At 40.8% G+C, this 22,291-nt stretch overlaps 1 protein-coding gene across 1 annotated transcript in view; it reads right to left on the bottom strand.

Moving 5' to 3' along the window:
• LOC106869833 (26S proteasome regulatory subunit 8) overlaps nt 1-18,437 on the bottom strand; it is a 37,842-nt gene extending 19,405 nt beyond the window's left edge. Inside the window, exons 1-9 of the mRNA XM_089357998.1 lie at nt 18,404-18,437; nt 15,721-15,798; nt 13,539-13,608; nt 11,937-12,034; nt 10,592-10,717; nt 9,962-10,123; nt 6,048-6,211; nt 4,740-4,816; nt 2,472-2,548 (exon numbers count right to left, since the gene is read on the bottom strand). Of these exons, the coding sequence (XP_089214124.1) occupies nt 2,472-2,548; nt 4,740-4,816; nt 6,048-6,211; nt 9,962-10,123; nt 10,592-10,717; nt 11,937-12,034; nt 13,539-13,608; nt 15,721-15,798; nt 18,404-18,424 (873 nt within the window). The 5' untranslated portion in view covers nt 18,425-18,437. The remainder of the gene's footprint in view (nt 1-2,471; nt 2,549-4,739; nt 4,817-6,047; nt 6,212-9,961; nt 10,124-10,591; nt 10,718-11,936; nt 12,035-13,538; nt 13,609-15,720; nt 15,799-18,403) is intronic.
• Between the last annotated feature and the right edge of the window lie 3,854 nt (nt 18,438-22,291).

Below are 22,291 nucleotides of genomic sequence, written 5' to 3' on the forward strand. Positions count from 1 at the left end.
TATATATGTGTACATATTACATGTACATCTATATATATACATCTACACATGTGTATACATATACATGTATGCATATAGATCTATATATATATATCTATGTATATACGTGTACATATACATGTATATGTATACATATACATCTCTTTCTCTCTCTCTGAAAGTATCGAAATGTGATTGTTTCAGTTAGTGGAATAACGTGTACATATACATCTATATGTATACATATACATCTCTCTCTCTCTCTCTCTGAAAGTATCTGTCATTACGGTATCGAAATGTGATTGTTTCAGTTAGTAGAATAGTTTCATTTTTAAAGTGAAAGTATTTGACATGAGTGTTTTTGTTTCACTTTTGACACGCAATACTTAAATAGTGGAGGAGATATTATGTTGCTGTGGGCTCGAACTCTGCAAGAAGTTAAAATTTTTTTTGACTAAAACACAACTGGAACCCTAAGTAAGGCATCTGTAAAATTTGAATGAAATTGGTTGCGTAGTTCTCGAGTTTTAGGGATTCACACAGACAGACAGACAGACACACATTCTCATTTTTATATATATATATATATATAGAGAGAGAGAGAGAGATAGAAACTAAATGTAACATCATTATTATCGTTTAACATCTGCTTTCCATGCTGGCATGGGTTGGACAGTTTGACTGAGGTCTGGAAAGCCAGTGGCTGCACCAGGCTCCAATCTGATCTGGCAATGTCCCTACAGCTGGATGCCCTTCATGCCAACCACTCCAAGAGTGTAGTGGGTGCATTTTACATGCCACCGGCAGAGGAGCCAGTCAGGCGGCCCTGGCAACAGTCACGTTTGGATAGAGCTTTTTACATGCCACCAGCATGGGAGCCAGTCATGGTTCGACTGTACAAGGTTTGATCAAAAAGTATCAAGATTGATGCTTTTAAAAAAAAACAACAACACCTATCAATTCACCATTTAATCTCCTTAAAATACTCTCCCTCTAAAGCCACACACTTTATCCAGCATCATCCATTCCTGGATCTCCTTTTTTGGGGATAGTGAATAGCTGCCTTGTTGCGTTCCCATGGATTTTCTCAACATCTTGGAATGCTAATTCATACTGGATGGATGTGTGTCCTCATTTTGTTTGTTGTTACCCCATTTTGGCTGATTTACTCTCCAGCCTTCATCAGGTGTCCTGATAGAATTTTGAACCCAATCCTGGGTTCTCATTCTTAAGGTATTTGTTGCTGATGTTATTATTTTTATTTATTCAAGGCACTGCTTGGAATAGAACTCGCAATCTTGGAGTCAGTAGCCCACACTCTTAACCATTATGCTACAGGGTGTCCACAAGGTCTGGCTACATGGAGTAAATAAAATCATAACATAAACAATTAAATATAAGAAATAATAATTTCTAAAAGTATGTGTTAATCCCTATGTACCCAAACTTTGTGGACACCCTGTATATGCCCATGGGCAATTATAGAGTGAATTTTAGGGCTTATAAACCTAATATTTTCCTATCCTTCCTTAATACCGGTTCCCATTTTCTACTCATATCTGCACTAGGTCTGCTTAGGAGATTATTGTGTCCTAACATATGTGCTGACTCTTTTAGTTTTCATATTTTCCAGTGGTGTTCTCTGTCTATTATTTTAACTTCATCTCACAGGGGAATGTGGTCTCCACTTTTCCATATATGATCAGCTATACCCAGGGTTGGATTCAAAAATTCTACCAGGACACCTGATGAATGCTGGAGAGTAAATCAGCCGAAACATTGTGGTAACAATAAACAAGATGAGGACATATAACCATCCAATGTAAATAATTCCTCATCTCTAAAATATAGAACATCTTGGAATGTTGTTCCTTCCAAGTGGGATTTCATTTTTGCCTTAGTTTCGGGGTTATGGCTGTGTACCCATGAGCTGTCACCTGTTATGACCGTTTTCAAGACGTTTATGTCTTACTTGACACAATCAATGAGATGCAGGTATGTCGTATGAAGTTTGCCTCCCAACCACATGGTTCTGGGTTGTCCCACTGCATGGCACCTTGGACAAGCATCTTGAACTATAGCCCTGGCCCAACAATAATCTTGAGAGTGGACTTAGTAAACAGAAACTGAAAGAAGCCCATCGTGTGTGTGTGTGTGTGTGTGTGTGTGTGTGTGTGTGTGTGTGTGTGTGTACGTCTTGTTGACATGACATCACTATTCCATGCTTGCATGGGTCAGACAGTTTACTGAAGCAGATTTTCTGCAGCTGGATGCCCTTCCTGTCACTAACCCTCACACGTTCCCATCATCATCATCATCATTGTCATTGTAAGATAATATTCCCCCACAATCAGAAAAATATTCTCACAGAATATTGGAAACAAACAACACTGCTTGCATTACAACACTTGCTTACAACTATCACATGATGTCAGGGCAAGAAAACCCAATATCACCAGCATATATGTGTGAGGGGGGGGGGGGGGGCTTACCTTTATGTTTTGTTTTGGTTCAAACCCATCAAGTTGGTTCAGTAACTCCAACATGGTTCTCTGTACTTCACTGTCGCCTGTAACAGAAACACACAACAACATCAACATTAAATCTATGCTGGTAATAGCAGCTAAATCACTTTGACATCACACTCTACTCTCGTAAATTAGAAAATCTACTTAAATTCCATCTGACCCTACCTGGTTGGAAGACATTTATAAAGAACCGCCCCTCTTCCTCTCAACTATTAAAGTACACCTACGCTATCCAAAGCTTTCGCCTATTGTACTCCCTTCTAGTTATCCATCTCTGTCACATTCATCTGACTCCCTTATTAAAAAGTATCGCCCAATTCTATTTGCCCACCTAATTCTATATCTCACTCAAAAATTTCCCTCTTTTTTTCTCAAGAAACATTTTCCTAAGAAGTTCAACCACAACATCTTTTAGAACCTACTCCTACATCGGTGGAAGGGTTAATTTAACGGATATTTTAGGCAATGTGACTGCAGCCAATCCGAAAATATTGCTAAACAAAATTTCAGCAAGAGTAGCTTCCCTTCCATCATACATTTTTTTTTTAATGCTTTCCAAGGGGAATAATTCGTATTTGGTAAAATATACAACGCGATGGCAACACAAAATAAGCAATGTTCAACAGTTGTGACAACGAAATATTTTAAAATAATGTTACTTCTGTTTCTTCTTCAAGGCGATGAATAATTTACAAAAAAAAAGTACACTAAATTTTAATACTCCCTTCGTAGAGTGGAGTACCAGAGACAGTAGAGTACTTCAAAATAGAGTTATGTCCCTTTATGTTCCGAGTTCAACTCCTACTGGAGTCAACTTTCACGTCTTTTATTCTTCTGGCAATGTCAAGTAAGAGTATGAAACGATTTGGTTTGGCCCTTTGGCCCGCTTATTTGACGTTGATGTGACATCAGCTTATTTCACAGACGTTTTAATATTTCTTGGAGATACGCCGTGCTTGAGAAGACCCGTCAAGCCAAGTGAGATTGTAGTTGTCGCCAATGCCCGTGTCGCGTAACTGGCACGTAAAAAGCACCCTTCAGACGTTGGGCGATGTGCTGTACTGGAGAAGACTTGCCAGGTCGAGTGAAACCGTAGTCTTGTGGTCGATGCCAGTGCTGTCTGACGGGCACTTGTGCTGGTGGCATGTGAAAAGCACCGTTTGAGTGTTGAGCCTCACAGGGGCAGTGACAGGTGACCGAGACCTTTGGTTATAGACTGTGCTTGTAAAAGGCAGCGAGCTGGCAGAAACGTTAGCACGCCGGGCGAAATGCTTAGCGGTATTTCGTCTGTCTGTACGTTCTGAGTTCAAATTTCGCCGAGGTCAACTTTACTTTTTCATCCTTTCGGGGTCAATAAATTAAGTACCAGTTGCGTACTGGAGTCGATCTAAACAACTGGCCCTCTCGCCCAAAATTTCGGGTTTTGTGCCTAGAGTAGAAAAGGGTATATCGTGCTTGTGTAGACCTGTCAAGCCAAGTGAGATCACGGTCCTGGCCAATGGTGGTGTTACATCAATGGCACCCGTGCCAATGGCATGTAAAAAGTACCCACTATACTCTTGGAGTGGTTGGCGTTAGGAAGGGCATCCAGCTGTAGAAACCATGCCAAATCAGCTTGGAACCTGGTACAGCTCTCCAGCTTACCAGTTTTCTGTCAAACCGTCCAACCCATGCCAGCATGGAAAACGGACGTTAAACGACGATGATTCTCTCCCTCCCCATTTCTCTGACTGTGTGTGTGAGAGTGTGTGAGAGAGAGAGAGAGAGAGAGAGAGAAAGAGAGAAAGAGAGAGAAAGAGCATATTTCCGATTGTGCTTACTGTTGATCATTTACTTGTTTCATGCTGGGGCACTGTCCCTTTTTAACTTTTTAAACCTGGTACTTATTTTGTCAGTCTCTTTTGCCAAACACCAGTTGTCACATGGGGGGGATACACACACACAAGTTCCTTTCAGTTTCCATCTACAAAATTCACTCACAAGGCTTTGGTCAGCCCAAGATGTCATACAGTGGGACTGAACCCAGAACCATGTAGTTAAGAAGCAAACTTCTTACCACACAGCCATACCTGCCCCTGTGTGCAGGAGGAAAAGGAAAGTGTTTATGTCGATCATATTCAATTAACAGCAAGGTCTCTTCTCTACCCCCCTCTTTCTATCTGTATGTGTATATCTCTGCATGTGTGCGTGTGTGTGTGTTTGCACTGTCTGATGTACAATAAAAGTACTTACCACCAGATCCTCCTTCCAAACGAGAAGAGCCAATAGAATCAATTTCATCCATAAATATTATAGACGGAGCATGTTCCCTGAAACGGTAACAGAAGAAGTGAGTGAACTAAAAACAAAAAACTTTTTTTTTTTTGAAGGGTGAATGGAAAAAAATATCAGGTAAAGGTATGAAGTATCACAAAGAAAAGAACCATTTGGACAGCAGGATGACGAAGGTGGTGATAGGGATGATCGTATGAGGAAGAGGATAATTATGTGATGTACCAAAGATATCCAAAGTAAAGATCATTTGCCAACATAACCTGGCAGTCCTGGTTTAGGACGAATGTTGCTGTAATTTAGCCCCAAGAGACATCGTCTCCAGCTGGCTATACGACACGATCTGTGTCCTTACATTTTCAAACAAGGGCATTTAGTAATCCCACTCAACTCAAAACAAGATGTGGATCACGATTCCCGGGTTATTTCCCTTTGTCATGTTTTGACTTGAGAATGGTTAATACACAGATATTGTTTTGAGTCGAGTTGGGGTGCTAAATGCCTTTGTTTGAATATATAAGGACACAGATTATGTCGGGGAACTGGAGACGATGTCTCCTGGGGCTAAATTACAGCAACATTCGTCCTAAACCAGGACTGCCACGTTATGTTGGCAAATGATCTTTACTCTAGAGTACTGTTGCTGAATATCTCCCATTGAGAGATTTACAAAGAGTAAGGATATCCAATAAGAGATAGAGCAACAAGTGTGGTTATATCTCATTTACCCTAGATATTGTGGCTTTCATCTCTTAGCAGACTCCATCAAACATCAAGAAAACTTGGTCGTATTAAACAACAAACCTGGTCGCTTGAAGTGCTAGAAATAACAGCTATATCTACCAGCTTAAAAATTGATGCACTAGATAAAGTGGTTCTTCCACATTACTCCATAAGGAGTATTAGGGCTGGTTTCCAAGTTTCTCTGGTGTATAGAGATTCCTCCTTGGACCGGACATCGGTCATTCGCAGGATTATACTTGTTTACCAGCTTAGTGGACTGCAGCAATGGGAAATGAAGGACCAAAAATTCCATATGAAATGAAGCAGGATTTGGACGATCGACTTGTATGTCGGAAAATAAGGTATGTATAGAAAAATTGTTTTGTTTCCATTCATTATATTTTTGTTTTAACATTTGATCAATAATTCCTCTTCGATGGTGGTGGTGGTGGTAGAGGGGTTAAATCAAACACAGACCTAAGGGACAATGAAGAAGTAAGAGGCGTGACCCATTGTCTCAACAGAATCTCAATAACAGAATCTTACCGGGCCATGACGAAAAGCTCCCGTACCATTCTGGAACCTTCTCCGATAAATTTCTGCACCAATTCTGAACCAGACACCCTGATGAAAGTACATTCTGTATGATGGGCTACAGCTCTGGCCAACAGGGTTTTACCTGTGCCAGGTGGGCCATATAAAAGTACTCCCTGAAAAGAGAACCAGACATTTTTTTTAGTAATATACACAGATTAACAAAATTTATTCATTGAATTTCTTACACAATTATTAAAATTTCTTCTCTTCTAGAGAGATTGCCAGAACCATTAGAATTTTGGACAGAAATGGCTTTGCAACATTTCTTCCAGCTCTTTTAGCTCTGAAGTTAATTCCTGCTGTCATCATCATCATCATCATCATCGTTTAACATCCACTTTCTATGCTGGCATGGGTTGGACAGTTTGATTGAGGGTTGGCGAGCCAGAAGGCTGCACCAGGCTCCAATCTGATCTGGCAAAGTTTCTACAGCTGGATGCCTTTCCTAATGCCAACCACCCCAAGAGTGTAGCTATGTGGTTAAAAAGCTCACTTTACGAACATAGTTCGTAAGCAGAGGTGATGGCAAGTGACTGAGACCTTTGGTGAAATGCTGTGCTTGAGAAGATTCGCCAAACAAAGTGAAATCGTAGTCATGGCGATTGCCAGCATCATGTAAGTGGCACCCAATACACACTGTAAAGTGGTTGGCATTAAGAAGGGGATCCAGTCGTAGAAAGCATGCCAGAACAGGCAATGGGACGTGGTGCAGCTCTCAGGCTTATCAGCTCCAGTCAAACTGTCTGACCCATGCCAGCATGGAAAAGTGGACATTAAATGATGATTTTGATGATGAAAACAAGCCGACAAACTTTGTGTAAACTTATTATATCAATAAATCTAGGGCAAAATAAAACTTGGGTACATCAAGCAAAAACACATTAAAGTCTTCTATTCCAAACAGATATGATCCGTTAACATTTTATTACCTGACCAAGAAAACTTCAACATCCCGTTACAAGGTTAATAAAATGGCAATACATTTATATGAGGGCACATGGCCTTGTCGTTACGGGGGGTTGCACTCATGATCACGAGATCATGATTTCGATTGCCAGACCAGGTGGTACAAAGTGTTCTTAAACAGAACACTTCATTCTACATTGCACCAGTCCACTCAGCTGTCAATGGGGTGACCCTGCAATGGACTGGTATTCCAGTCAGGAGGGTTGCTGGCCTAGTCAGTGAGGGAGGCGTTGTTCAAAACTGGTTGATACAGTTATATATATATATATATATATATATCATCATCATCATCATCATCGTCGTTTAACGTCCGCTTTCCATGCTAGCATGGGTTGGACGATTTGACTGAGGACTGGTGAAACCGGATGGCAACACCAGGCTCCAATCTAATTTGGCAGAGTTTCTACAGCTGGATGCCCTTCCTAACGCCAACCACTCAGAGAGTGTAGTGGGTGCTTTTACGTGTCACCCGCACGAAATGGTGTCTTTTATGTGCCACCCGCACAAGCCAGTCCAGGGGCACTGGCAACGATCTTACTCGAAAATCCTACGGGAGCCAGTCAGGCGGTACTGGCAAGGGCCACGCTCAAAATGGTGCATCTCATGTGCCACCCGCACAAGAGCCAGTCCAGGGGCACTGGCAACGATCTTACATGGCTTGCCGGGTCTTCTCACGCACAGCACATTTCCAAAGGTCTCGGTCAGTAGTCATCGCCTCGGTGAGGCCCAATGTACGAAGGTCTTGCCTCACCACCTCAGCCCAGGTCTTCCTGGGCCTACCTCTTCCACGGGTTCCCTCAACTGTTAGGGTGTGGCACTTTTTCACGCAGCTATCCTCCTCCATTCTCACCACATGTCCATACCAGCGCAATCGTCTCTCTTGCACGCCACAACTGATGCTTCTAATGTTCAGCTTTTCTCTCAAGATACTTACACTCTGACGGGTATTCACATTGACATTACACATCCAACGGAGCATACTGGCTTCATTCCTTGCGAGCTTACGTATGTCCTCAGCAGTTACAGCCCATGTTTCACTGCCATGTAGCATGGCTGTTCGTACGCATGCGTCATACAGTCTGCCTTTTACTCTGAGTGAGAGTCCCTTTGTCGCCAGCAGGGGTAAGAGCTCTCTAAACTTTGCCCAGGCTATTCTTATTCTAGCAGTTACACTTTCAGCGCACCCACCCCCACTACTAACTTTGTCGCCCAGATAGCGGAAGCTATCGACTACCTCTAGTTTTTCACCCTGGAATGAGATAGAAGTTGTTTCCTGTTTGTTTAGTCTTTATTGCACCTGAACCTCTGCCACGAACAAAAACTAACTTGCTAGTTAACCTGCCTTTGATGTTGCTGCACCTCTTATGTGTCCATAGCTTGCACCGGGTACATCTTATAGAGTTACTACCTACTCCTTTACATACTGAGCAGGGCCATCTACCTGAAGGGGTTTGTGTTTTATCTACCTTCCTACTTATTAGGATTTTGGTTTTAGCTGGGTTGACTCTAAGGCCCTTCAATTCTAGACCTTGCTTCCACACCTGAAACTTCTCTAGTTCTGATAGTGGTTCCGCAATTAGGGCAAGGTCATCAGCATAGATGAGTTCCCAGGGGCAACCTGTCTTGAACTCCTCTGTGATTGCCTGGAGGACTATGATAAATAAGAGGGGGCTGAGGACGGAACCTTGGTGGACCCCTACCTCTACCCGGAATTCATTGCTATACTCATTTCCAATCCTCACCTTACTGGCAGCATCTCTGTACATGGCTCGCACAGCTCTCACTAACCATTCTTCTATCCCATGTTTCCTCATTGACCACCAGATAAGGGATCGGGGGACCCTGTCAAAGGCTTTCTCCATGTCAACGAAAGCCAGGTACAGAGGTTTATCCTTAGCTAGGTATTTCTCCTGCAGCTGTCTCACTAGAAATAAGGCATCAGTAGTGCTTTTACCTGGCACGAACCCAAACTGCATCTCATCTAAATTGATTCGCTCCCTAATTAGTTGAGCTATGACTCTCTCTGTAACTTTCATAACCTGATCTAACAGCTTGATGCCTCTGTAATTATTTGTATCTAAAGCGTCACCTTTACCTTTGTAGCAGTTGACTATGATGCTGCTACACCAGTCATTGGGTATGACTCCTTCGTGTATCACCTGGTTCGTAATACGGGTGACTAGGCTATAGCCAACACTGCCAGATATTTTGAGCATCTCTGCAGTGATTCCTGATGGGCCGGGGGCTTTCCCGGTCTTCATACTCTTAATTGCTTTATCTACCCTGGTACTATTAACTCGGATAGCTGGTCCCTCTATTGGGTCGACATAAGGCAGGCTCTCTTCCTCCCATTCATTCTCTTTATTAAGCAATATATATATATATATATATATATATATATATATATATATATATATATATATATATATATATATAGGCATAGGTGTGGTTGTGTGGTAAGAAGCTTGCTTCCCAACCATATTGTCCTGGGTTCAGTCCCATTGCATGGCACCTTGGGCAAGTGTCTTCTACTATAGCCTCAAGTTGACCAAAGCTGTGGATTTGGTAAGCAGAAATTGAAAGAAGCCCATCGTGTGTGTGTGTGTGTGTCTCCCCACCATTGATTGACAACCGATGTTGGTGTGTTTACGTCCCTGTAACTTAGCAGTTCAGCACAAAAGACCGATAGAATAAGTACTAGGCTTACAAAGTCCTAGGGTCGATTTCTTCAACTAAAACCCTATAAAGTGGTGCTCCAGCATGGCCACGGTCAAATGACTGAAACATGTAAAAGAATAAAATGTGCATGTGTGTGTACACACATACACACACACACAGAGGATGGAAAGGAGATGAGACAGGGCAGCATCTAGACATGGAAGATATTACATGCTTACCTTTGGTTGAGCAATGCCAAGAGCTTCAAAGAGTTCTGGGTGTTTCACAGGCAGCTCTATCACTTCCTTGATTTCTTTGATCTGTTTATCAAGTCCACCAACCATCTCATAAGTAGAGTCTGGAACTTTCTCCACCATCATCAAACTCACTAATGGGTCAACCTGGAAGATAAGACAAAACTTCATAATGCTATACTCAATAATAATAATAATATTATTATTATTACTTCTGCCTTAGCAAAGGTGTAGGTATTGTGTTCAGTCGTGTTTGTCCATGGACAAGATATCTCAAGAACCGCTGGATGGATTCAGATGAAACTTTCAGAGATGTTTGGCCTTGTGACTGGCACAAACTGGTTAGATTTTGGGATCAATCCAGTACTGGACAAGGATTCTGGATTATTCTTCCTTTTTCTTTTTACCTTTTGAGAGCAGTCGGGTTCATTTGTAGTAATCTGGTTCGTGAGAGCAGTCAACCGTGTGGTTGGTAAACAGACCACTTACCACACAGCCAATGCTTAAACATTTAAATACAGACATACATAAATTTTTTTTAAATATACATTACGATGATGATGATTATAGTGAAAAGAAAAAAAGAAAAGAAACAAGGAAACAGTGGTCACTTACTTTATTGGGTAAGATTTTGTGCAGAGTGTAGCAGTCATTGCGCAGGGCAACTCTGCTGTTTGCAGTGACGTCATTGATGTCAATGTTCTTGTCCACATCGACCACAAACTTTCCCTCGGGGTGTACCTGTAATGTTAAGGAAGGTAATTCAGTAATGCATGCATGTGTGTGTGAGGAGTTTTGGTATCCAGAAGACTCAAAATGGCAGGTGAGGCTATGTAAGTGCTACAGAAGGACAGTAGTTAGACTCTCGGTTCGATAATAGTATGAGTGAGGAGTCTAATGCAGGTTGTGTGTGAGCATGTATGTTAAATAAAATGAGACCACAAAGCCAAGGCTGTGTGGAATTTCTAGGGCATTTATAAAGAGGGAGGTAGTCTTACAGCTGTTTCAGGGATATGTGGGATATCCCTTCACCAGAGACGATGTGAGAGAGTTAAATAGAAGGAAATAGTAGAGTTCAATATAAGGAGTTATTTTGGAAAGGGAGAGATATAGAAAGTATAAAGGGAAATTAAAAGAATAATATATGTTGGATGTTACAATTGCAGTTCCATTATCCAAGGAATGTGCCATGTAGAATGGGTGAAGAGGCTTCTTGTCCATAGTATGTTAACTCCGGTGCCGCTGGACTGGCTCCTGTGCCGGTGGCACGTAAAAGCACCCACTACACTCTCGGAGTGGTTGGCGTTAGGAAGGGCATCCAGCTGTAGAAACTCTGCCAAATCAGATTGGAGCCTGGTGCAGCCTTCTGGTTCACCAGTCCTCAGTCAAATCGTCCAACCCATGCTAGCATGGAAAGCGGACGTTAAATGATGATCATCATCATCATCATTTAACGTCCATTGTCCATACTGGCAAACACACACACATACATAAGGCGGAGAGCTGGCAGAAACGTTAGCATGCCAGGCGAAATGCTTAGCAGTATTTCGTCTGCCGCTACGTTCTGAGTTCAAATTCCGCCAAGGTCGACTTTGCCTTTCATCCTTTCGGGGTCGATTAAATAAGTACCAGTTACGCACTGGGGTCAATATAATCAACTTAATCCGTTTGTCTGTCCTTGTTTGTCCCCTCTGTGTGTAGCCCCTTGTGGGTAGTAAAGAAATAACACACATACATATATGTGCTTGTGTGTGGTTTTAGGTTCAGTTCAGCTGAACACCACCTGTGTCTCTCCACTGTGGCCCTTAACAATTCAGAGCCAGCCTTGGACTAAGCAAATACAACAACACTCTCTTCTGCAGCCCTTAATAAATAAGGGCCAAACTGGGACTAAACAAGTTCAACAACACTGTTCCCACACACTAACACACAGAGAGGTGTTTAAGAAAGACTGACCTACCTTCACCAGAACTTTCTTCTTGTCCATAGGTTTGACAACTTCACCAACATATGACCCTTGTTCTTGTAACAGCTGTAACTCTTCCCGCAACATACGAACTGCAATCAGAGGCAATCAAGGGACTAATGTTACTGGACAACAACAACAACAGTATAGCCGACTCAAAGGAGGAGTGGCTGTAAGTGACCAATCTGCTAAAAATAGCAGCCTAATTTCCTGCAAATCACACCCTTCTCTACACATAGGAAAAAGCTGGATAATTGGGGCTGGAATGCCCTTGATCAAAAATATGCTCAATCAAAGTTGACCAGAGTTTAAATAACATCACGGTTGACATGGGGCTAAACAACAACAACAACAATCTTTGAATGGTCTTAGCTCCACCTGGTGCCAGAGTGAAAGGATAACCTCAGCTGTCAACTCCAAAAGTCAAACAACCATCAAAGAGGTGGAGGTAAAAAATTAACCTCTTATTATTTATGATAATAGTAATAACGGCTGCATGGTCAAGAAGTTTGCTTCTCAACCACATGGCCTCAGGTTCAGTCCCACTGTGTGGCATCTTGGGCAAGTGTCTTCTACTATAGCCCCAGGTCAATAAAACCTTGAGAGTATTTGATAATCAGAAACTGAAAAAGGGCAAGGCTTGTGTTTCTTTGTTTTAAAAGTGAAAGGGGGTGGCTTAGCGGTTAGGGTATTTAGCTCGTGAGCATGAGGTCATGAGTTCAATTCCTGACGGTATGTTGTATCCTTGAGCAAGACACTTCATTTCACATTGCTCCAGTCCAATCAGCTGACAAAAATGAGCTGTACCTGTAATTCAAAGGGCCTTCCTTGTCACATTCTGTCACACTGAATCTCCCTAGGCTTAGAAAGAAAAAAAAGAAAAAAATACTGGGGTTGATTCGTTCGACTAAAAACTGTTCGAAGTGGTACCCCAGCATGGCCACGGTCAAGTGACAAACAAAGTAAAAACGTATCATGGAAATTGTTCAGAAACAATTATTCACAAAACAATTATTCGAAATGAATATCATTTGTGTACTAGATTTTTGATTTTATCATTTTTGCTAAAATAATATAAAAAAAATTTAGAATAATTAACATTTAGCTTAATTGTCCTTTTGAATAATCTTCATTCATACAATTTTCCATTCAAATAATTGTTTCCATAATCAGATAAAGTTCTCATAATCAGATAAAGTTGGTTGAATGGTTTAAAATACCATTCACGGGGTGCAGTATTTTAGGGTTTTAGTTTTTCTTTTTTTTTTTTCTTTTTTAGGAGGGGAGGGGGTGTTTCTTTACTTTTGATAATACAGCCTGGATGGTGTTTTTATTCTAACTGGCAGATATTTGAGAATTGAAGATGGGAGTGAAAACTTTTTTGCGGGTATATTCATTTATACACCTTGATCAGAGACAAAGCACAACTGAGATGGAAGACAACGAAACGAGAGATGACAAGGATTGTCTTACAGGAATGTCTACGGCAATAAGAACAAAATCCTTTTATGAAACATTGGATTCATTATGTACAGCTGAAGCCAATAATTATAAAATTAACACAATAGACACACCTATCGCAAACAATTGACATACCTTTAGCATTCAGTTCATTCCGCTGAGCTTCCAGTCGGCGCAAATTCTGCGTCTTTTCTGTTACGATCAACTGAAAAGATAATTGTAAAAGTCTGAGAAGTGTTTAGGAATAATTAAACAACAGGGGTCACTTATTCAGCTGTAAAGATTGAGGTGGAGTTATTTTAAAATTATTATACAATAGGCATAGTTATTGAGTGTTTAAGAAGTTTGCTTCACGACTGCAAGGTTTGGGGTTCAGTCCCAGAACACAGCACCTGGAGTAAGTAAGTACTTTCTATTATAGCCCTAGATTGAATAGATGGATAGATGGAAACTGAAAGAAATCTATCATGTGTGTGTGTGTGTGTGTGTGTGTGTGTGTGTGTGGTACCATGGCTGGTACCATGTAAAACGCACTCAGTACACTCCGTCTTGTGGTTGGTATTGGGAAGGGCATCCAGCTGTAGAAACCATTCCAAATCAGACAACTGAAGCTTAGTGTAGCTCTCCACCTTGCCAGCTCTGGTCAAACCGTCCAACCCATACCAGTGTGGACAACGGACATTAAATGATGTTGATGATGATATTATACACACATATTGGGTCGTCCCATAAATTATGCGGTTTTTTTATATTTCTGTTCATCAGGTGTCTTGGGGAAATTTTGAACCTGGGTTCTTATTCCTAAGGTATTTTTTGATATTATTATTATTATTATTATTAGTGTTCAAGTCACTGCCTGGAATCGAACTCGGAATCTTAGGGTTAGTAGCACGCACTCTTAACCACTACGCCATATTAGGCATAGTGGTTAAGAGCACAGGCTACTAACACCAAGGTTCTGAGTTCAATTCCAGGCAATGACCTGAATAATAATAATGATAATAATAATAACATCGAAAAATACCTTAGGAATGAGAACCCAGGTTCAAAATTTCCCCAAGACACCTGATGAAGGCTGGAGGGTATATCAGCCGAAATGTTGTGTTAACAACAAACAAGATGATGACAAATATCCGTCAATTGTAAATAATGTACATAATTCCTCATCTCTTAAATCTAGAACAGATGGGGCATTGTCTGGTGAATATGGTGGGTGGGACATCATTTCCCATTCAAACTGCTCCGGCCAATGATTACCTTCCGTCTCGAAACCAAAGATAGTCATTTTCCTTCTAGCACTAACTTGAATGACTGGTTGAATGACCAAAAGCAAGCAGTGAAACAAAGGCCATGACTGTTGAGGACATGCATAGGCTTGAAAGAAATGAAGCTAGTTTGATCTGCTGGATGTATAATGTCAGTGTGCATACACAACAGAGTGTAAGCACCCTGAGAGAAAAGTTGGACATAAGCAGCATCAAATGTGGTGTGCAAGAGAGATGACTGCGCTGGTATGGTCATGTGTTGTGTATGGATGAGGACAGCTGTGTGAAAAAGTGTCACACCTTAGGAATGGAGGGAACCTGTGGAAGTGGTAGACCCAAGAAGACCTGGGATGAGATGATGAAGCACGACCTTCAAATATTGGGCCTTACAGAGGCAATGACAAGCAACCGAGACCTTTGAAGATATGCTGTGCTTGAGAAGACCCGGCAAGCCAAGTGAGATTGTAGCCATGGCCGATGCCAGTGTCACATAACCGGCTTGTTTAAAAATACTCTTCAATCATCAGGCAATATGCTGTTGAGTCAAGTGAAATCAATGTTGTGGCTGGTGGCATGTAAAAAGCACAAGTCGGGCATAGCCGATGCCCATGCCAGTGGCACATAAAAAGCACCATTTGAGCATGGTTGATGCCAATGCCACCTGACTGGCTCCCATGCCGGTAGCACATAAACAGCACCCACTACACTCTCAGGGTGGTTGGCATTAGGAAGGGCATCCAGCTGTAGAAACCTTGCCAGATCAGATTGGAGCCTGGTGCAGTCTCCTGACTTATCGGTCTTCAGTCAAACCGACCAACCCATGATGATGACCCATTTTACTGTCCACTTCTCAAAGGTTCCATGGAAAGAAAAGAAACCACCCCACAGATTTAATAAAGAGTTTGGTTCCCCATATGACAGGCAACTGAAGAAGGCCAGAGGATACAACAGGTGAAATGTGATTATAACACCTTTGATTCTAAGCCTGCTGAATCAGGGCTGACCTGGAGCTGAACAACAACAACAACAACTAAAATAAATCTGAAACTTACTTGAAGCTCTTCAGTTTTGCTGATATAATATGACTTTATCCCATCCTGTTGGATAGGAACCTCATCAATCTCCATTTTCTGCAAACAATACAAAATTATTAATAGTATTAGACATGTATGTTAGAAGGGTACTTTATTTTGAAAGGGTTTCTCTTATTTTCACATCACCATATTACTTAAAGAGAAACTCTACTGAAACCTGGTTATTTATATATATCATCATCGTTTAACGTCCGCCTTCCATGCTAGCATGGGTTGGACGATTTGATTGAGGACTGGTGAAACCGGATGGCAACACCAGGCTCCAATCTAATTTGGCAGAGTTTCTACAGCTGGAGATATATATATATATATATATATATATATATATATATAGGGTAAAGACCCCCCCCCCCCCCCTTCAGTCATGAATGACCAATGGATTGGACCTAGAAAGTTCCCCTCCGAAGCACAAGTCCAGGCAAGGCTGTTTATGGAAGACCAGCAAGTCGCCCATGCAAACCAGCCTCTCCTCTCCACACCACCAATGTTATCCAAAGGAAAGGCAAAGGCCAGTTCAGCATGGCACCAGTGAGGTCACAACTCATTTCGACAGAAACAGAAAAACTTTTAGTAGTACTGGGGTTGGGTGAAGTCACAGATTTAAATAAATTAATGAGCTCTTCATACATACATTGAGTGCCTTTTTTTTTTTTTTTTTTCTCTCCTGTGTCTCATTTATTTAATTTAAACACGGTTCTCATAATCTTTTTGCAGCATCACTAAGTCTGAGCGAAAGAAGTTGGACCCAAGATCTGACTCAAATGTATGCAAGAGAGCAAACCACAATAAAAGCGCACAAAAGCAAGGAGACGGATGGTGTCCACCAACCAAAGTGAAAATAATGAAGAAACAACGACTGACAGGTTACCACAGTATAATGGTGGTTACCACAGAATCTATCATCAGACCTGATCTAAGTACTTGAAATAAAGTGTACTTCAACTGAGGCTTCTAAGGGCAGAAGGGAGACCTGCAGAACAACTAGCATTAGCATTTAATGTGACAGGGACAAAAAAGGATCAGACAGGCCTCGAGAGACAAAGTATATTATCATTATTATTACCATTATTTATAAGACAGTTAGCTGGCAGAATCATTAGTCTAATAGCATTTTGTCTGTCTTTACGTTCTAAGTTCAAATTCCACCGAGGTTGACTTTGCCTTTCATCCTTTCAGGGGTAGATAAAGTGAGTAGCAGTTGGGCACTGGGATCAATGGAATCGACTTAATCCCCTCCCTCAGAATTTCAGGCCTTGGGTCCATAGACGAAAGAAATATTATTATTATTTATAAGGTGGAGAGCTGGCAGAATCATTAGCAGGTGAAAGTAAAGAAAACACACACCCGGGGTTTAGGGGTAAGATTTTTGTAACGCCGAAAACGGGTGCACATATTCTTTACCTCTGCTCATTAGCATGCTGGACAAAATATTTAACAGCATTCTGTTTGTCTTTATGTTCCGAGTTCAAATTCCGAGGTGCTCGTCTTTATCTTTGTTCCTTTTGGGGTCAATAAAATAGATACCAACATAGGACCGAGATCGATGTAATCAACTTTCTCTTCCCCCGAAATCGCTGGCCTTGGGCCAAAATTTGCAACCATTATTATTTATGTTCTTTGGAGAAACAGAGGCCACTGCAGTTGTGTCAGACGTAGAAAGGGTAAACATTGATTCAAAGTCAGTCGCTGTAATACGTTGGCGAGGGGGTTACCGCTAATTAGTCATATAGCATTCTTTCTCATTCAGTCAAATAAACAGTTGACACATCAATCATTAAAAATTTCACTAATCAATTAATTAGCAGCTGTTCACATAGAGAATGTGCCTTAACGCAGGCACACTACTTTGCTAGAAATAACAGAGAACTATTTAAATTACACACTATTAAAAAAAATTGGAAACACTAGTTTATGTAGTCCCAGGTACATTGTCTGGAAAAAGACGGAATAATCAATGTGGGAATGTATTTGAGTCAAGATATGCTGGAGTACGCTTCCGTCTTAATAAAAACAGGGGAAAGAAAAGACTGAATCTAATCCTGGACATCATATCTGACGAAAAAAGTGGGATGGCTGCAATTAGAACATATATGGTCTGTTGGATAATGAGTGAACTGGAGGCGGGGGAAAGATAAATAAGAATAAAGACAAGAACCACGGGGGTGGTTGTCAAATGATTCGATAGGCTCAAATTAAAAACATGAGGAACAGCAACAAAGGAGTCGCTATGCGGTACTTGACCAGTGGTAGAAATAGCAGAGAAATCACATGTTACAATCTTTTAAAAAGGAAACAAAAGGAAGGATATAGAGCAGAGAGTGTAATTATAGATATGCACAATAAACAGGGTGGTCATAACTGGAACGTCTTTGACTATAGGTGTGCTCAAGCAGGAGTGACCAGGAGTTAAAACACCGGTAACAACAAAACACATCAGAGTGACTTGCACTTCTCAAAATGATGGATGGAACTGATGTCCGTCTTTTAACCTAGAAAAACAAACCGTGAGAATATAAAAACACTTTTGTAATTATATTTTCAAAGACACCCGTCTTTGAACAATGCATCCGTATACATATGGGTCTCTGTTTATGGCCAGAGTATTTGCTATTGTTGTAATATTAACCAGATGTTTTCTTACCTGTTCAGACATTTTCGTCATGTTTCTGGTGAATGGAATTCTGGGAAATCTCTTCAGCTTCCGTCTTCCAAACAGAAAAAATGTTATAAAGAGAAAGGAGAATCTACGGATGGACAGAATTGATACAATTTCATACAATATTATAAGGATGGAGATATTTCAGTGGGTGTAAATATTTTTATATACGAAATTATGGCGGTAGTTAACAAAAGAAACCCGGAGTATCCGGCCAAAAATGTCTTGGAGTATTGAGTTACTTCCCTTCACGTTATAAGTTCGAATCCAGTCAGAGTCGATTGGTAAACTTTCACAATAGTTATCATGATTAAGATTAATAATTTTTTTTTTTCTTTTGGGCTTTTGAGATGTTATTTCTTCTCAGCATTTTTCGTTATTTTCTTGTGTCTTACAAGCTGAAACATTTGTAATTCGCATTTAGAAATTTAAAATATTTTTTTCGAAAATCCATATTTATCAATTTTTTAACCCCCTCCTCCCCATGTCTTACGAATAGTTGTAACGATTCGTCGACGTCACCTTTGCCTTTTTCATCTTTTGGAGTCGGTAAAAATTAAGTATCACTTGATTATCCAAATTCGTATAATTGACTAGCCTCTCCCCCCGACCCAAATTACCGACCTTCTACCAAATTTTAATTTTTTTTTTTTCGTTGTTTTACGTCATTTTATAAAATCTTTTCCACTATAGGCATAAGCCCTTGCATTAAGGAGGGTATCAGAGTGTTTGAGTTACATTAGACCCCAACAAACGCCCATAAATTAAATGCATCTATCTGGGCCACAATCGTGGCCTGTCGACCTGTGCCTGGTGGCCACGATCGTGGCCCGTCGCGCTTTATGTGTTAACTGTCAAATTTTTTTATTCACATTTTTTGGCTTTGCCAGGTGTCTTAGGAGTTAAAGTAGTATATAGTATTTAAATCCAAGGTTTTAATAAGCCATTTAAATCACACAAAAACCGTTAGATTCACTTCAACATTTAAATTTAATTTGCAGCACAGAATTTTGTCAGTGAACAGGTTGCAGTCTCAAAGCAACGAAAATATTTTGACAAATTAGAATAAGAATAGCCTTACCTCTGCTGGTGACAAAAGACCTCTCACTCAGAGTAAAAGGCAGACTGTATGGCGCATGTGTACAAACATTCAGCCCACTTATGCATACCTTCCTTCATTGGACTCTAAACTCCGTTTGCGAAGACATGTTGAGGCAAGTGAAATCGAAATCGAACTAAATTCGACGACTGGCACCCATGGATAAAGGGGTCCACTAGAATAAAATAGTAATATAAGGTGTTCATAGGGGTAAAAAAATTATTGAGGATCACTGTTCTAAATAAATTAGGCTTTCCTTTCAGATATTAAAGTGTGGGAATAGCATACAAATTCCAAACAATTTTGCCAAAATTTCTTTAAATTTGGTGATAAAAAGAAAATTTTTTTATAGTTAGTAATGAAAACTTACTCTTTACTCTTTTACTTGTTTCAGTCATTTGACTACGGCCATGCTGGAGCACCACCTTTAGTCGAGCAAATCGACCCCAGGACTTATTCTTGGGAAGCCTAGTACTTATTCTATCGGTCTCTTTTGCCGAACCACTAAGTTACGGGGACGTAAATACACCAGCATTAGTTGTCAAGCGATGTTGGGGGACAAACAAACACAGACACACAAACACACACACACACACACACACACACACACATATATATATATACATATATACGACGGGCTTCTTTCAGTTTCCGTCTACCAAATCCACTCACAAGGCTTTGGTCAGCCCGAGGCTATAGTAGAAGACACTTGCCCAAGGTGCCACGCAGTGGGACTGAACCTGGAACCATGTGGTTCGTAAGCAAGCTACTTACCACACAGCCACTCCTACGCCTTGATAATAGAACGAAAAGAAGCGAGGTCACACATGGAATAGAAGGATATGGAGGACACTGGTCTGTGGAGGTGGTGGGGAGGGGTCAGAGAGATGTGAATAACATGTGGTGTTATGAACCTGTCATATGATTCAGCATGAAACATCTCAAATTTAACCAGATAACAGATTTTCTTGGTGAGACGCATGACAATAAAATTATACATTTCTTGTTTGTAAATTAATTATAAATCTTTCCCCCTGCGTTTTGTTTTTTTTTTCTCATCTGGTTTAAAGAGAGTGATGGCTGGAGAATATTGTAGAAACAAAAAAGTAGAAAAGGGGACATATATTGTAAGGGCTGAGAGAAGGGTTGAGGGCTTACATGTATCAATGGGAGAAGGGTGAACATACTGTAGACTAGAAGAATTGGGGAAACCTTGTAGAACTGGGAGAATGTGAGGCATTTTGGAAATGGGAAAAGGGAAGCATTTTGTAGGACTGAGAGATGGGAGTACATATTTTAGGACTGAGAGAAATGGGTGGACATTACAGGGCTGAAAGAAGTTGCTGTACATAGCAGGAATAAAAAAAAACAGAAGCTGGAATAAAGGGGTTTTCATTGTAGAGCTAGGAGAAGGGGATACAGATTGTAAGGCTGGGAGAGGGGGGGGCAGATTGTAAGGCTGGGAGAATGGGGGACAGATTGTAAGGCTGGGAGAAGGGAGGACAGATTTTAGGGTTGGGAGAAGGGGGCATAGATTGTAGGATTGGGAGAAGGGGACACAGATTGTAGGGCTGGGAGAAATGGATATAGATTATGAGGTTGGGAGAAGGAGACACAAATTGTAGGGTTGGAAGAAGGGGACACAGATTGTAGGGTTGAGAGAAGGGGACATAGATTGTAGGGTTGGAAGAAGGGGACACAGATTGTAAAGCTGGGAGAAGGAGACACAGATTATGAGGTTGGGAGAAGGGGATACAAATTGTAGGGTTGGAAGAAGGGGGACACAGATTGTAGGGTTGGGAGATGGAGAGCACATAGTAGGGGAATGAGCAAAGTATAGAGCTAGGAGAAAGGGGTACGTATCATAGAAGTACATGAAGAGGGCTGGCCTAAAATGCTGAAATACCTTGGTGCCCTACCCTGGTTGTAATGTGCGCATGAAATAAAGCGACAATACATTTATTATGAAGGAATAAATTGACAGACATTACTATATAGACTTAATGCTTGTTATGGCATACAATAGACAGACAGATGTATGCTATAATTGTAATACACAATAGAAAGAAAGAAATATACACATAGTATAAGATTGTAACATAAAGTTATTTAATTGGAAAGGAAACTGAACAGTGTTTTTCAATGGATGCTCTCAACCTTTACATTATTATTGAAGGATGACTAAATATAAGAGTAATATTTAGAGGAGTTAGCAGAATGATAGACAAATTAACTTGCCATATTTTCTTTGAGTTTATATAATGTGGGTTCAAATCCAGCTGGAGGTCAGCTTTTTCTATCTTCTGTTTTTGTTTTTTTTTAAATGATAAAAAAAATAATGAAGCAGGAGTGGCTGTGCGATAAGTAGCTTGCTTACCAACCACATGGTTCCGGGTTCAGTCCCACTGCGTGACACCTTGGGCAAGTGTCTTCTACTATAGCCTCAGGCCGACCAAAGCCTTGTGAGTGGATTTGGTAGACGGAAACTGAAAGAAGCCCATCATATATATGTATATATTTATGTATGTATGTGTGTTTGTATGTCTGTGTTTGTCCCCCCAACATCGCTTGACAACCGATGCTGGTGTGTTTACCTCCCCGTAACTTAGCGGTTCGACAAAAAGAGACCAATAGAATAAGTACTAGGCTTACAAAGAATAAGTCCTGGGGTCGATTTACTCGACTAAAGGCAGCGCTCCAGCATGGTCACAGTCAAATGACTGAAACAAGTAAAAGAGTAAAAGAGTAAAGCACTAATTAATTTGTGATGAGTT

Source organism: Octopus bimaculoides, chromosome 9 (genome assembly GCF_046866305.1).
Source record: "Octopus bimaculoides isolate indiv1 chromosome 9, ASM4686630v1, whole genome shotgun sequence".
Taxonomy (NCBI): Eukaryota; Metazoa; Mollusca; class Cephalopoda; order Octopoda; family Octopodidae; genus Octopus; species Octopus bimaculoides.